Source organism: Canis lupus, chromosome 34 (genome assembly GCF_003254725.2).
Source record: "Canis lupus dingo isolate Sandy chromosome 34, ASM325472v2, whole genome shotgun sequence".
Taxonomy (NCBI): Eukaryota; Metazoa; Chordata; class Mammalia; order Carnivora; family Canidae; genus Canis; species Canis lupus.
Window position 1 is genome coordinate 11,756,388 of NC_064276.1, and position 14,085 is coordinate 11,770,472.

Here is a 14,085-nt window from a genome sequence, read left to right on the forward strand (position 1 = left end):
ACAGGACCTGCAGCCAGCACGGGAGGCCAAAGGGCCCCTGCCCCGAGCCATCACCTTGCCTGGCCCATTTGTCATCTTGGGACTTTTTCCTCAGCCCATGAGGAGCACACATGGTCCTTTGAGCCCCCGCTGCCAGTGGGTACCACCCCCAGGCTCCCTGAGGGTGACACAGTGCCTGGTGCACCTGGCCAGGCCTCGCAGGGAAGGAAGCCTCAGGTGTATTGTGTTGCATTTATTGGCGATGCCCTTCAATAGTTGGGACATATCTGAGATAACAGGATCCCCTCTGGCCACTGGACCCAGGGGAAGGTCTCAGGGGTTGGGGGAGGAGCCCCCTGTGGGGCTTGTGTTCAGCCCTCAGGATGCCCCTGGTCAAGGCCGGGCATCAGCCACAGTCATGGAGCAGAGGAGCGCTCAGGGGCCAACAAGTCTATCCTGGCCCAGAACACCCAGAACTGCAAGCCTGGTGGGGCTGGGGGGGTAGGGGTCAGTTTCTGGTGACCCGTGGCCAGGCACCTCAGAGCCCAGTGAAGCTGTGGAGCACCCCTGTGAGCAGAGGTCACCCCCAGGAGGCCTGGCCTGGGGTGCCAGGTGGGTATCTGGACGGGCCGGCGCAGGGAGGCCCAGCAGAGGCTCCAGGTGGTCGGTCCGAGAGGCTTCATGTGGGTGAAACCTCAGGTGGTGGACAGAAGGTCCTAGAACTCGTAGCCTGGGAGTTGGGATCCCACAGTCCAGCCTGGTCCCAGGAACCTTGTTGACAGCACCAGTGGGTGGTAGACTGTCTCTCCAGGGAAGAGGGCAGGCTACCCCAGACCCGGGACATTGGAGTGGCTTCCAGAACGTGCCACAGGGTCTGTCAGGATCTGTGGACAGCGAGAGGCCAGGGAGTCAGGAGGCATTTAAGAATGGACGCCTCAAGGGTGGGTGTGCACTGGGAAGCCCCTGGTGTCTGAAGCCTGGAAGGACTGTGTTCCTGCCACCCCAGCCTCACCGACCATGTCTGGAGGCGGAGAAGCAGAACCTAGGGTGTCCCTTCCGGAAGAGACATTTTAAAGTCACAGGAAGCAGTTTTGACACCTGCCCCTGCTCCAGCGAGGATGCTTCCCGGGCCCCCAGGAACCAGGTCTAGGGCCCAGCCTCTCTGCACACCTAGCCTTCTCCCTGCCTGGCCCTGAGGGAAGCCCCGGCCACACAGAGGCCACCGTCCTGGACCCGAGGGCCCCACAGCCCTGTCTCCCTTCCTCTCCCTGGCCCTCCAGGCCTGACTGGCCCCTGGGGTCTGTTGGAGTCCGCTCAGGCTGGGGAGGGAGCTCATGCCAGCAGGCCCCTGGCCGAGGACCTCCCCAAGCAGCCCAACTGGGGGCAGGTGTGTGTCCCCACAGAGCATGGACCCCAAGTGCAGACTGCTGCTGGGGCTCCTGTGTGGCCCGGTGTTGCTCTGATCTGGAAGGATAGAGGCTCTGGAAAGAGCATCTGGGCATGACCACCGCCCCCGAGAGTGCCAGGAACCCACTGGGCAGGGGCCACTCCCAGAAGCAGGCTCCTCCAAGGCCCTTGCTCCCCTTCCCTCCACTCTGGGTCCCCAGCTGACCTCCCTGCAGCCCCTCCAGTGGGAGCCCCCAGGACCCTGTGAGGCCTGTTGTGCCCCTGCCTCCAGCTGGTCTTGGGGGCTCTGGTCTGGGCTGAGATGTCAGTCCCCAGGGAGGCCTCCCCCATGCCTGTTGAGCCCCAACGACCTCCCCATCACTATCACCACCCACACCCCTGCACTGTAGGCCCCCAGGGCAGGGGCCTGATTCCCTGCTGTGTGTGTCCCCCACCCCCAACCCCTCATCTGCCTGCAGCAGGCACGATAAGCTGGAAGGAGGAAGCAGCCGGGGCCCAAGGGAGGCCAAGGGAAGAAGTGGGGTCTGGCAGTTCCCCTGGGGATGAGGCCAGCCCTGCCTGAGGCTGTGGGAGCCCATGGGGGGAGGCGGAGTCCCCATCCTGGGGGGCTTCCAATGCAGCTGTCAGCGGGACAGCACCCGGAAGGACCCTGAAGGCCTCGGGGGGGAGGCGTGTTGACTGGAGGCCCTCATTCGGCCTGGCTGGGGGCTCTCCCTGACGGCTCGCCTGTCCTGCAGGAGACCTGAACATCGGGCTGCTGGATTTCCTTCTGTTCGGCAGCCTGATCGCCGCTGTGGACCCGGTGGCCGTCCTGGCCGTGTTCGAGGAGGTCCACGTCAACGAGGTGCTGTTCATCATCGTCTTTGGGGAGTCGCTGCTGAACGACGCCGTCACCGTGGTGAGTGGGTGCCGGGCGGGCCCAAGGACTTGCCAGGGAGCATCTCGGGGCCACCGGGAGGGGACACGCAGTCACGGTGCAGGAACTGTAGAACTGCCCGGGGCCCTCGGCGCAGCGGGCAGAGAACGCGGCCTATGCGAGGGGCTGGTCCTCTGCTCGCAGCTCCGACTGGAGGAGCCGTCCCCATGCCAGCCCCGGGCGCTCGCACCCCTTCCCTTGCCTCCTCCTAACCCAGAACCACTGTCTGTCTCACCAGTTCTCGCAGCACCTCCCCGCCCCCCCCCCCCCCCCCCCCCGTTCTCAGAGCAGGACACCTCTACCTGGGGGTGTTGGTGCCACCCATTCCTGAATCCCCTAAGGGAGCCGCTAAAACAGCAGGATCTCACTAGGATTCAGGAGGGAAGACGGCCTGTGCTCGGAGGCGGCACTGTCTCCAGGAGGGGGCTCGGCAGGGCCCCCGTGTGTGGGCAGGGGCTGGAGGACCCTCAGTCAGGGCCTGAGGCCGCAGCACCTCTGCAAAGTGAACAGAAGGTTTATGAAATGCGGGGACGCTGTCTCAGCCTCAGAGCCGTCGGCCTGGAGTGCCCCAAAGCCACCCCAAGCTGAGCCAAGTTATGGGCAGCCGGCCTGTGTGTCTCTGAGCACCTGCTCCAGACCCCGGGGTCAGCCCCTTCCCTCGTCCCTGGGGTTTTGCAGACACGGCAGGATGTGAAGATCCGTCTCGGCTCTGAGTACCCATGGCCTTGCTAAGACACTCCCTTCTGACATCCCTTTGGGGTTCAGGGGTCTGAAAAGCCCTAGGGTGCTGCTGCACAGATTCCTGACATAGCAGAGAGATGTTCTCCAGGGATTGTGAGCATTAGAGACTTAATCAGAAAACGTCTGCACAGCCCCTTGGAGGCTGAGCTGCTCTGTGCCGAGGCTTCTCATCTCTGCAGAAGCCCGAACTCACGTCTGGACCCAACGCTCCACATCCCCTCCCACCCGCGTGTCCACGGAGACACCTGAGCTGAGGTCCAGCTTCAACACCTTCTGTCCTTGGAGGCTGCCTGCCCAGGCCCCGCGCACCGTCCAGCCTGCCTCACCTCCCTGCCTTTGGGGTCCTCTGACCCCCAGAGCACACCTGGAGAGGGAGGAGCCTGCATCCTGCCCACCGCAGCCCCTCGGCCCTTGGCCCCTCACTGTGGAGTGGCACCTCGTGGGGGGGGGGCGGGGGGGGCAGCCCGGGAAGCGCTGCCCTATCTCCACAACTTCAGCCTGCATGCAGTTCCTGAGCTTTTCATCTTGAAAATCTCGGCGGGTAAGGTGTAAATGTCCACACTTGAAGACGCCAAGGGGTGTGAGCCCACCACGAGGAGCTGGCACCATAGTGAAGTCGCTGAAAATGAAACTCTGGCTTCATCTTGGAAAACAAAACCATTAACCACAGTGGGTTAGCTTTGTGGTCTCTGCTGCTTTGCTGAGAGTATGAAAGGGTCCCATTTGCTCCTGAAGGGTCTCCTTCCTTCTAGAATGTTCTTCTGACTCTCATCTCATCTTTGGCCTTTGTCTTATTGACCATTCTTGCCTCCTGGTGGTCTCACTCAGTGATTTTGGGTTTGCAGGATAGGGGGCTGCCAAGGGCTGCTCCTTCCAGCCCAAGTCCTCAAGGCCTGGGCCCTGAGTCGGGACGGGCTGAGCACTGGCCGAGGGCTGACCCGAGGTCATGCCTGCCTCTCTGTCCTCCCAGGTCCTCTACAATGTGTTTGAATCTTTCGTGACGCTGGGAGGTGACAAGGTGACTGGTGTGGACTGCGTGAAAGGCATAGGTATGTGGCTGGCGGGTCTATGTGCCTGGGGAGTATGGGGTCACGTCTCCTCTCCAGCATGGGGACTCCCTCCGGGCTTCGGCACCAGCACCACCCCCGGGTTCCACAGCTTGTGCGGGGACAAGGTGTTTCCATTCTGAAGTCTCGGCAGCAGGCCCTCCCATCCACCATGTGTTTCATGAACACAATTTCGCGGGTTCCGGCCACACTAGGGAGGCAGGGGCTGCTGCCCCATGAGACCCACTAGCATGTCTGGTTGGGGGCTTGGATGCTGGTGTCCCAGGGTCCCAGGGATGCCCCTGCCCAAGGCCACCTTCTTGGGCTTTCTCTACATGGGGGCAGGGAACCAGGCCTTCCTGCTCTTCACGGGCTGCCTCTCAGGGCAAGAACTGGCTTCTTGTTTGCTGAGTTATTGGCGCCTCTGTGGGGGTTACCAGGCAACCCACAGTGAGGAATGGTCTGGAAGGACGGCTGGTCAGCCGGCCCACACAGGGGCCAGCCACGCCCGGCCACAAAGGGCCTTTCAGGCAGCTCAGCCAGCATCCTCGGCCCGCAGTGTCCTTCTTCGTGGTGAGCCTAGGAGGCACGCTGGTGGGTGTTATCTTCGCCTTCCTGCTGTCACTGGTCACCCGCTTCACCAAGCACGTGCGCATCATCGAGCCGGGCTTCGTGTTCATCATCTCTTACCTGTCCTACCTCACATCTGAGATGCTATCGCTGTCAGCCATCTTGGCGTGAGTTCCCCTCACTCCCACGGCCCAGGGGCCAGAGCTATATAGTGTCTGGGCCACACACTGGTGTGCGGGGGTGGGGGCAGGGGCACTCCACAGCACAACCAAGTAGCTATGCCAAGGATGGGAGAGGAGGGGAGAGGAAGGGAGAAGGGAAAGGGTGGGGGAGGGAGAGGGGGTGCGGGAGGGGGAGAGGAGGAGGGAAAGGATGAGGGAGGGGAAGGGGGACAAGGAGGGGAGGAGGGAAGGGGGACAAGGAGGGGAGGAGGGACAAGAAGGGGAGGAGGGAAGGGAGGGAGGGGGGAAGGGAGGGGGGAGGGGGAGGGAGGGAGAGGAGGAGGGAGAGGGAGGAGGGAGAGAGTGGGGGAGAGGGTGGGGGAGGAGAGAGAGGGTGGGGGAGGAAGGAGGGGACCCTCCCCTCTGGGGCACAACATTCCTGGTCCCTCCCGGCCCCCTCTACCCAGCCACCTCCCTGTGAGGGGTGAGAAGCCACTGTATGGGTGAAGAATCCGGCCTATTCAGGTTTTAAATCATGAGTTGGCCTTTTCACAGAACCGCCCTTGAGCTCTGCCTACACACAGCCTCTTCTGGGTGCTCTGGGCAGGAAGCCGGCGGGCACCCCGTGACCCACATCTGCCCTAGCACCTCCCCTCAGAGCCAGCTGCTGGCCTGTGGTCAGGCACAGACAGCCCACTGGGTGGCTCGGGGCTCAGGTCTTGGGGGGCTGCTGGGACCTGGGCCCAGCTCTGAGAGAACACCCGTCAGTGGGTGGGTGGGTACCCAGGACGCAGACCCTCAGGCCCCGTCCCGGCAGCTCACAAGCCCCTGGTTTCACTGCGTGCCTGTCCCACCCCCAGCATCACCTTCTGCGGCATCTGCTGTCAGAAGTACGTGAAAGCTAACATCTCTGAGCAATCAGCCACCACCGTGCGCTACACCATGAAGATGCTGGCCAGCGGGGCAGAGACCATCATCTTCATGTTTCTTGGCATCTCGGCTGTGAACCCCCTCATCTGGAAGTGGAACACGGCCTTCGTGCTCCTGACCCTGGTCTTCATCTCTGTGTACCGGGCCATTGGTGAGGGCGCTGGTGGGGTGGGGTACTGGGGATGAGGGGTGCATGAGATGATGACAGGGATGATGGGGAGATGGGGAGTGGCAGGGGGATGGGGATGATGAGGGTGAGGGGAGACGATGGGGGATGACCAAGAGGAGGGAGATTAGAGGAGATAATGGGGAGGAGGATGATGGAGGGGAGGGGAGAGGATGGGGGATGATGGGGATGACAAAGATGAGAGGAGATGATGGGGATGAGGGGAGAGGATGAGGGATGGGGATGATGGGGATGAGGGAGATGATGGGGAGGAGGGGCAACGACAGGGATGCTCAGGGCATAGGGGTGTCCAGGGATGGGGGGCGGTGGTGGGCTGTGGGCATGACTTGGGATGGTGAGGATGGTGGAGGGCAGACACTGGGGCCCGGCTGAGGGAGCTTGTGGGGGAGCCAGGATGCGGGGTTTGTGTGGCCCAGGGAGGAGCAGGCTCCAAACCCTGGGGAGCCTCAGCATGGCCAGGCCAGTGGTTATCATCAGCGAAGGTTTAGGCTCTCTGATGGACGGCCTTGTTCCCTTGAGATAGAGGTAGCATAGTGAGGGGTCAGGGTGGAAGGTTCTAGAACCCAGGGGAATCCATTTGGTTTCCCCTGGACTCACTGTGGATGTAGTCACTGAGGAAGCAGATGATGCTGCGGTGAGGCAGGGGCCCTGCTGGCTGCTGTGACCATGACCGAGCTGGCCATCGCTGTGTTTGTGTAGGGATGGGGGTGGGGGACCACCTGTGCTCCCCGGGACCTGGGGGCTCCGAGGAGCGGCTGCCAGAGCAAGGCGGGGTCGGTGGTCCCAGAGCTGCCTGAGCCACCAGAACGTGAGGCCTCGGCTGAGCCATGGGGTGGTTTGGCCCACGGCCAAGAGAGAGCTCTGGTATAGACAGTGTAGACAGTGCAGATGGTGTAGACAGTGTAGACACAGGGGAGAGGGTGTGGGGAGAGCAGGGCTACAGGCTGGAGTTTTTGTGACCCGTTGCTGGGAGCAGAATCCATCAATGCCTGAGGAGGGAATCCCCATGTGCTCCCCACAGGGTGAGGTGGAGCTGGGAGGGGTGAGGGGTGTGTGTGAGGGAGCTGGGAGGGGTGAGGGGTGTGTGTGAGGGAGCTGGGAGGGGTGAGGGGTGTGTGTGAGGGAGCTGGGGTGTGTGTGAGGGAGCTGGGGGGGTGAGGGGTGTGTGTGAGGGAGCTGGGGTGTGTGTGAGGGAGCTGGGGGGGGTGAGGGGTGTGTGTGAGGGAGCTGGGAGGGGTGAGGGGTGTGTGTGAGGGAGCTGGGGTGTGTGTGAGGGAGCTGGGGGGGGTGAGGGGTGTGTGTGAGGGAGCTGGGGTGTGTGTGAGGGAGCTGGGGGGGGTGAGGGGTGTGTGTGAGGGAGCTGGGGTGTGTGTGAGGGAGCTGGGGGGGGTGAGGGGTGTGTGTGAGGGAGCTGGGGGGGTGAGGGGTGTGTGTGAGGGAGCTGGGAGGGGTGAGGGGTGTGTGTCAGGGAGCTGGGGTGTGTGTGAGGGAGCTGGGGGGATGAAGGGTGTGTGAGGGAGATGGGAGGGGTGGGGTGTGTGAGGGAGCTGGGGGGGCAAGAAGGTGTGTGTAAGGAAGCTGGGCGGGGTTTGTGAGATGAGTTGGGAGGGGTGGGGGAGGGGAGGGAGAGGGGAGGGGTGAGGGAGCCAGGAGGCCTGGGCGGGGGTGTGGTGGTGAGGGAGCAGGGGGAGTCGAGTGAGCAGGTGAGGGAGGGAGGGACAGCGGTGCTGGGGGGAGGGGGGGAGGCAGCCTCCGCCGCCCCGCCCCGGTGCCCTGGCGCTCAGCCCAGCCCCCCGCAGGTGTGGTCCTCCAGACGTGGGTTCTGAACCGGTACCGGATGGTGCAGCTGGAGATCATAGACCAGGTGGTCATGTCTTACGGCGGCCTGCGCGGGGCCGTGGCCTTCGCCCTGGTCGTCCTCCTGGACGAGAAGAAGGTGAAGGAGAGGAACCTGTTCGTCAGCACCACCATCATCGTGGTCTTCTTCACCGTCATCTTCCAGGTAGGGGGGAGGCCATGACCTGCCTGTCCCCTGACCCCACCTGCCAGCCCCACGATGCCACCAGCCTCTCCGGCCTCTAGGCCCTAATTGGTTTTTACTATTTTAGTAACTAGGAGCCGTTTTGTAGGTTTTCATGTGGCCCCACAGGGGACGCGGCACCATTTGGTCTAGAAACGTCCTCCCTCCTTCCCGTGCTGCTGGCTGCTGAAGCCCCAGTTAGGGTGGCGTTGCCCAGGCCCCCCCAGGGCAGTGTCCCACTTCAGCCACCCCGGAGCCCTCAGAGCAGCGTCAGGGCCCCCTGCACCTGGGGGTGGCCGTGGACTCCCGTCCCAGGGGCTCTGTGGGTCAGGCTGGGCCCTGGGGTGGAGCCCACCGGCCACCAGGGTCGTCCCCGTCTTCCAGGGCCTGACCATCAAGCCCCTGGTGCAGTGGCTGAAGGTGAAAAGGAGTGAACATCGGGAGCCCAAGCTCAACGAGAAGCTGCATGGCCGGGTAGGAGCGGGGCGGGGTGGGGGTGTGGGGAAGGGGGGCCGAGGTGGGGGCAGCCCTCCAGGTGATGCTAATGCCCCTCTCCTTCCGCTGAAAGGCTTTTGACCACATCCTCTCAGCCATTGAGGACATATCCGGGCAAATTGGACACAATTACCTCAGAGACAAGTAAGTGGCAGCAGGTGCCCTGGCTGGACAGAAACGAGGACACGTGGAGCCATGTTGGTCTCCACTGTCAGCTCCCCTCCCTCTGCCTTTGAAGGAGGACGGAGGACAGAGGACACACAGGGTAGAAAGAGCTGCTCACCTGCCTGTAAACCAACCCCACAAAGCCCTAGGGAACCAAGAACACTGCCTTGGAAGGGGCCAGAAGCTTGCTTGTCAGACTGAGACTCCCCCTCCCCCTGGGATGCCCATCCTCCTCCTCCCCCTCCTCTCCCTGGGACCCCCATCCCCCTAGGACCCCCCTCCCTCCCCACCCCACCCCCTCTCCCTCCCCACCCCTCCCCCTCTTCCTCCTGGGACTCCCCTCCCCCGGGACCCCCTCCCTCTTCTTCCCCCTGTCCCTCCCCCTGAGATCCCCCCTCCCCACCCCCAGCCCCTCTTCTCCCTCCCCCACCACATGGGGCTCGGCTGGATGTTACCCCTCTGATCAGCCCTGGCACGTGCTCTCCTGACCCGATACTGGCCAGTACTCTGTGCAGGATTTAGAGCCTGGTTCTCCCCACAGGGGTCCCTCCTCCCCCAGCCAATCCCTCTGCAGAAAAATGTGCCCCCTTCCCTGTAGCCAAGGCCTGAGGGCCCCAGGGCCCTGCCCTCACCCGGCCCCACCGTTTCCAGAAGGTTAGAGTCACTGGAAAGCTCTGCAATACTGTATTAAATGAGAAAACAGAATCCATAATTCCACATACATTCTGGTGAGACAGGCCTTCGGGCAGGAAAGAAGGAACAGAGCACAGATGGGGAACCAGCACCCCAGATGTTTATTGCTTTCATTTTAGAACTCACCTTTGTGGTTGTTGGGTGAATAAAAATCAGGGTGGGGGGTGGGAGGGTGTCCCCTGGTCTGAGCTCCTGGGAGACCCGTGCATACAGGTCTGGGCAGTGGGAGACCCGGGCCCACCACACCCCTGCTCCCCACCCCCACCTGCTGCCAGGGTCCCGTCCATCCTGGGGCCACCCCAGCGTTGACGTCTGTGTTGCTTTGAACCCCCCCCCCAGGTGGTCCAATTTTGATAGGAAATTCCTCAGCAAAATCCTTATGAGAAAGTCTGCTCAGAAGTCACGCGATCGGATTCTCAATGTTTTCCATGAACTCAACCTGAAAGATGCCATCAGCTATGTGGCTGAGGTACCAGAACATTCCATGTGTTCTCTTTGTGAGCGCTGGGGGCTGAACCAACACCCAGACATGGGATGTGGGCAGCCACTGGGGTCTCAGGCACTGGGCCAGGGAAGGCCCTCCCAGAGGCCCAGCAGCACCATGCCGGGGTCAATGACGAGTTCACCCCGTGAAGCTCATGGGTCCCCCGATACCCCGAGAATGGCTGTGGGAGCTGAGGCACAGAACCCTCCCCCACGGCTCTCTGTAGGACACTCTAGGGCCTCATGGAGTCATGCCCCCAACATACGTGTGCACACGGTATGCACAGCCGTGCAGTGTGAGGTAGATGAGTGGGCTCCAGGTGCACATAAGGATGAGGGACAGGCCCTGCCACATGGGCCGCACGGTGACTCTGGATCCCGTAGTGTCTGAGGCCGCGTGCCCTACGCCAACCCACAGCCTCCCAGGGACTGGGGATGTCAGAGTGACTCAGTCATACAGGTCTCTCTCAGGTTAAACCCACTCCTCGGGGGACACAGTCTGGCTGGCCCCTCCCTGGTAGCCACAGGCCTCCAAGTGGCACTTCCTGGCTTCTCAGTGCACACGTGTGACCATCCCTTGGTCGTTACATCGATCACTCAGCTGCCTTTGCCCCACTGTGTCCCCACACATGGCCCCTGGCCCAAGGTCACCTGGCGCCTCGCCAGCTTGGACCCACATGGGGCCCTGTGAGCTAGAGGTCTGCACTTCCCTTTGGAGGGACAAGCCCTCTTAGCAAGCCCTTGACCTCGTAGAGGGTGTGGCCGAGCCCTAGAAGCATCTGTTCTTTCAGGGGGGACATGGATCCCTATCTCCAGGGGCTTGTCCACACCGGTGTACAGCCCGATGCCCCAGCACAACCCAGGGTCCCTCCCAGGCACAGGCGGGCAGGGGCCGCAGGCAGATGAGCACCTACTGAGCTGTGCTGGGCCAACCCCACTCCCCTGGGCTCCAGTCCACGAGCTGCAGCCCCCGGCAGGACAAGACACCTGCTGTCTGCGCTCTGGCCCTGGGTGGGGAGAGTTCAATGCCCGGATCTCCGCCTTCAGGGGCTCTAGAGCCGGGATGAGGGATCAGGAGACGCGGTCCTGACTGTGTGTGCAGTGTGTCCCTGGGACACAGTGATGCCCCAGCCCCACATGGGAGGTGCAGGCGCTGGCAGGGCCCCCACTGCCCACCACACCGCGTGCCCCGGCCCATGATTCTATTGTTCCCCTCTCTGGGGCACTGAGGGTGGCTGGCTGGGAGTCCCCAGGGCCCTGGGGGCACTTCCCCAGTCCTGTGGGGAGCTGCAGTGTCTCCTGGCACCCCGTGCCCCCAAGGGGCTGGTTCAGGGACCCAGGGTTCCCTCTTCCCTTTCCTCTTCGACCATTCAGTGTGGCCTCACTGTGGCTTCAGCTCTCTGGGGCTGGCGGTCACCTGGCTGTGAGGCACGCCATGCTGTGCGTGGACACAGACTGTCTCCTGCCCACAGGGAGAGCGCCGTGGGTCCCTGGCCTTTATCCGCTCCCCCAGCACTGACAACATGGTCAACGTGGACTTCAGCACACCACGGCCCTCAACCGTGGAGGCCTCGGTGTCTTACCTCCTGTACGTGCCCAGGTTCACACCGGCTCTGCCAGAAGAGGCCATCCCCTACCCCTGGCCCCTCCACCCCCCCACCCCTGCCGTGACCCTAGTGGCTGCTGGCTGCTGTGGGCAGGGTCTTGCCTGACCTGACCTGCACTTCCCAGGCCTTCCTGGGCACAGGCAGCAGGGCCCCTCTGGACAGACACTGGCCAATGGACATCTAGGGGAACTGAGAGCCATCAGGGGTCGAATAAAGACCCCTGGCTGGGCCCCTGAGGGGTCCAGGGAGGGTGTGCACACAGGTGCCAGGTGTCCCCCTGCATGATGCACCTGGAGTAAATGCTAGCGTTTGCCTGATGTGAGACTAAGAGCGGGGAGGGCCAGATGGAGATTTGGGGCTGAGGCCTCATCCCTGGTGCCCCTACACCCACCCCTGGTCCTGGATTCTGGACCTCTTGATTCTGTAGGGCTGCATGGCTGGGGTTTGCTCAGCTGGTGTGCAGGTACTGGGCTAGAGGGGGGTGAGTTAGGAGGGCAGGGGGCCGGTGGTGGTCAGGCTCAGGGGTGAGGGGCAGGAAGGCCAGACGATCACTGAGGCCCCCATACAGGAGGGAGAATGTCAGTGCGGTGTGCCTGGACATGCAGTCCCTGGAACAGAGGAGGAGAAGCATCCGTGACACGGAGGACATGGTCACTCACCACACCCTGCAGCAGTACCTGTACAAGCCCCGGCAGGAGGTGGGTGTGCAGAGTCTGGGCGGGGTTCAGCCCTCGGGCCCCTCCCGACCCTGGTACAGAGGTCCTCACAAGAGTGCAGTGAAGGCTCAGGCTGAGAAGGGCTGCGGGAGGCGGTGGCCTGGGCTCTCCCGCACCTGGATCTGTCTGTCTGGGGTCGGGGCAGCCCCGCCCCGTGAGCTGTCCTCCCACACCCCACGTGTGACCGTCCCGCCTGCCTCTGCCCCAGTACAAGCACCTGTACAGTCGGCACGAGCTAACTCCCAACGAGGACGAGAAGCAGGACAAGGAGATCTTCCACAGGACCATGCGGAAGCGCCTGGAGTCCTTCAAGTCTGCCAAGCTGGGCATCGGCCAGAACAAGAAGGCGGCGAAGCTGTACAAGAGGGAACGTGCCCAGAAGCGGGTGAGGGCCAGGGACCGTGGGGCTGCCTGGGGGCAGGGGTCACACCCGCAGGGTCAGGCCTGTGGGAGTCTGCACCTGTAGCCCCCTCACAGAGCAGAGCTCTCCTGGGGACGGTTGGGGCCGTTGGGGCCCGGGTGCGGCTGTGCCCACACCCGCTAACAGTTTCCTTTTGCTTCTCAGAGAAATAGCAGTATTCCCAACGGGAAACTGCCCCTGGAGAGCCCCGTGCACAATTTCACCATTAACGAGAAAGGTACGGGTTGGGGCCGGGGCAGCACGCACGCTCACCAGCAGGACCCAGGGATGGTGATGGGGCAGCCGGGGTGCAGAGGGCCATCCTGCCACGGATGCCCTTCCCCTCAGCAGCCAGGTCAGGGCAGGTGAGGGCCCCAGGCACTGGGGCCGGTGGGCAGCGCCCCCGAGGCGGGTCCCACACTCCCGGGCCCAAGGGCCAGGCTGGGTGGGGAGGAGGCATGGGGCCAGGAGGGGTGGATGCACTGTGTGGGCACTGCCACCCGGCCAGCCGCCCAGATGGGATGGGCAATGACCCTGGGGTGCTCTGCCAGCTGCTCGGGGTTGTCTGCTAAGGGCACTAAGCGGGGTGTCTGCAGCCAGCCCACGTCCTTCATGCTGCCCTCCCTTCCACCAGATTTGGAACTTTCAGACCCAGAGGAGGCTCCCGACTACGGTGCCGAAGCGGGTGGGGGGATCGAGTTCCTGGCGAACATCACTCAAGACGCCACGGCGACGGACTCCCCTTCAGGTGAGGGCTGGGCCCGGCCCTCCTTGGCCCCAGAAGTGGGCACGTCGTTGGTGGTTATGGGGTCCGCAGGGCCAGGGAGGCCTGGTGCTGGGTCCACGTGGGGGTGAGTTGCAAGCGGGGAGCAGGGAGCTGTCACCTGCCTGGCCTGCCGTAGATGGAGAGACACAGCAGACCCCAGATACCTTCCAGTGACCTTCCAGGTGTCGGCAGCAGGACGACTGTCAGCTGCACCCTTCCTCCCTGCTGTCCAGGTTCACCTTTGCCCTTTCTCCTAGGGATTGACAACCCCGTCTTCTCCCCGGATGAGGACCTGGGCATCCTCTCCAGGGTGCCACCCTGGCTGTCCCCCGGGGAGACAGTGGTGCCTTCCCAGAGGGCTCGTGTGCAGATCCCCTGCTCTCCGGGCAACTTCCACCGCCTGGCGCCCTTCCGCCTCAGCACCAAGTCCGTGGACTCCTTTCTGCAGGCCGATGGCCCCGAGGAGCAGCCGCACACGACCCTCCCTGAGTCCACGCACATGTAACTCCTGACCCCGCCTGACACCTGCTCTCTCCTCAGCTCCTCTCCCCTAGCTGGCTGCCTTTCTGGCTCTGGACCTGAGTTCTGCTCACTCTTCCTCCCTCTAAGCCTCTTTTCCAGCTGCACATTTCTTAGGACACCCTTCCGAGTCTCACCTTCTCCCGCTGAGATGTCAGGATCCAGAGCTGTTTGAGATGGCTAAGCCCCGGGCTCCGCCAGGAGCCTGTCCTGAGCTCAGAGCAGGGCTGGGTGGGGGCTGGGTGGGCACATCTCTTTTTCTCCCTGAAGGCCCTGGGGCTTTG

The 14,085-nt window shown here is 63.2% G+C and overlaps 1 protein-coding gene and 1 long non-coding RNA gene across 3 annotated transcripts in view; one reads left to right on the forward strand and one right to left on the reverse strand.

Annotated features, from left to right (window-relative positions):
- The window catches only part of SLC9A3 (solute carrier family 9 member A3), a 40,910-nt gene that overhangs the window by 25,795 nt on the left and 1,030 nt on the right, over positions 1 to 14,085 (forward strand). Inside the window, exons 3-16 of one of the 2 annotated variants that reach the window (XM_025451332.3) lie at positions 2,124 to 2,284; positions 4,014 to 4,092; positions 4,649 to 4,826; positions 5,681 to 5,901; positions 7,737 to 7,939; positions 8,342 to 8,431; positions 8,526 to 8,596; positions 9,650 to 9,779; positions 11,266 to 11,381; positions 11,969 to 12,098; positions 12,325 to 12,501; positions 12,682 to 12,754; positions 13,151 to 13,264; positions 13,540 to 13,898. In XM_025451332.3, the coding sequence (XP_025307117.1) occupies positions 2,124 to 2,284; positions 4,014 to 4,092; positions 4,649 to 4,826; positions 5,681 to 5,901; positions 7,737 to 7,939; positions 8,342 to 8,431; positions 8,526 to 8,596; positions 9,650 to 9,779; positions 11,266 to 11,381; positions 11,969 to 12,098; positions 12,325 to 12,501; positions 12,682 to 12,754; positions 13,151 to 13,264; positions 13,540 to 13,787 (1,991 nt within the window). In that variant the 3' untranslated portion in view covers positions 13,788 to 13,898. Of the gene's footprint in view, positions 1 to 2,123; positions 2,285 to 4,013; positions 4,093 to 4,648; positions 4,827 to 5,680; positions 5,902 to 7,736; positions 7,940 to 8,341; positions 8,432 to 8,525; positions 8,597 to 9,649; positions 9,780 to 11,265; positions 11,382 to 11,968; positions 12,099 to 12,324; positions 12,502 to 12,681; positions 12,755 to 13,150; positions 13,265 to 13,539; positions 13,899 to 14,085 lie in introns of those variants that run through there. The other variant, XM_049105781.1, reaches the window with a different exon arrangement.
- LOC112662741 (uncharacterized) lies at positions 9,388 to 14,058 on the reverse strand. The gene is made up of 3 exons (XR_003138787.3): positions 13,939 to 14,058; positions 12,334 to 13,409; positions 9,388 to 12,008 (listed from the first exon to the last, which is right to left on the reverse strand). It is a non-coding gene; the product is annotated as an uncharacterized LOC112662741 (long non-coding RNA).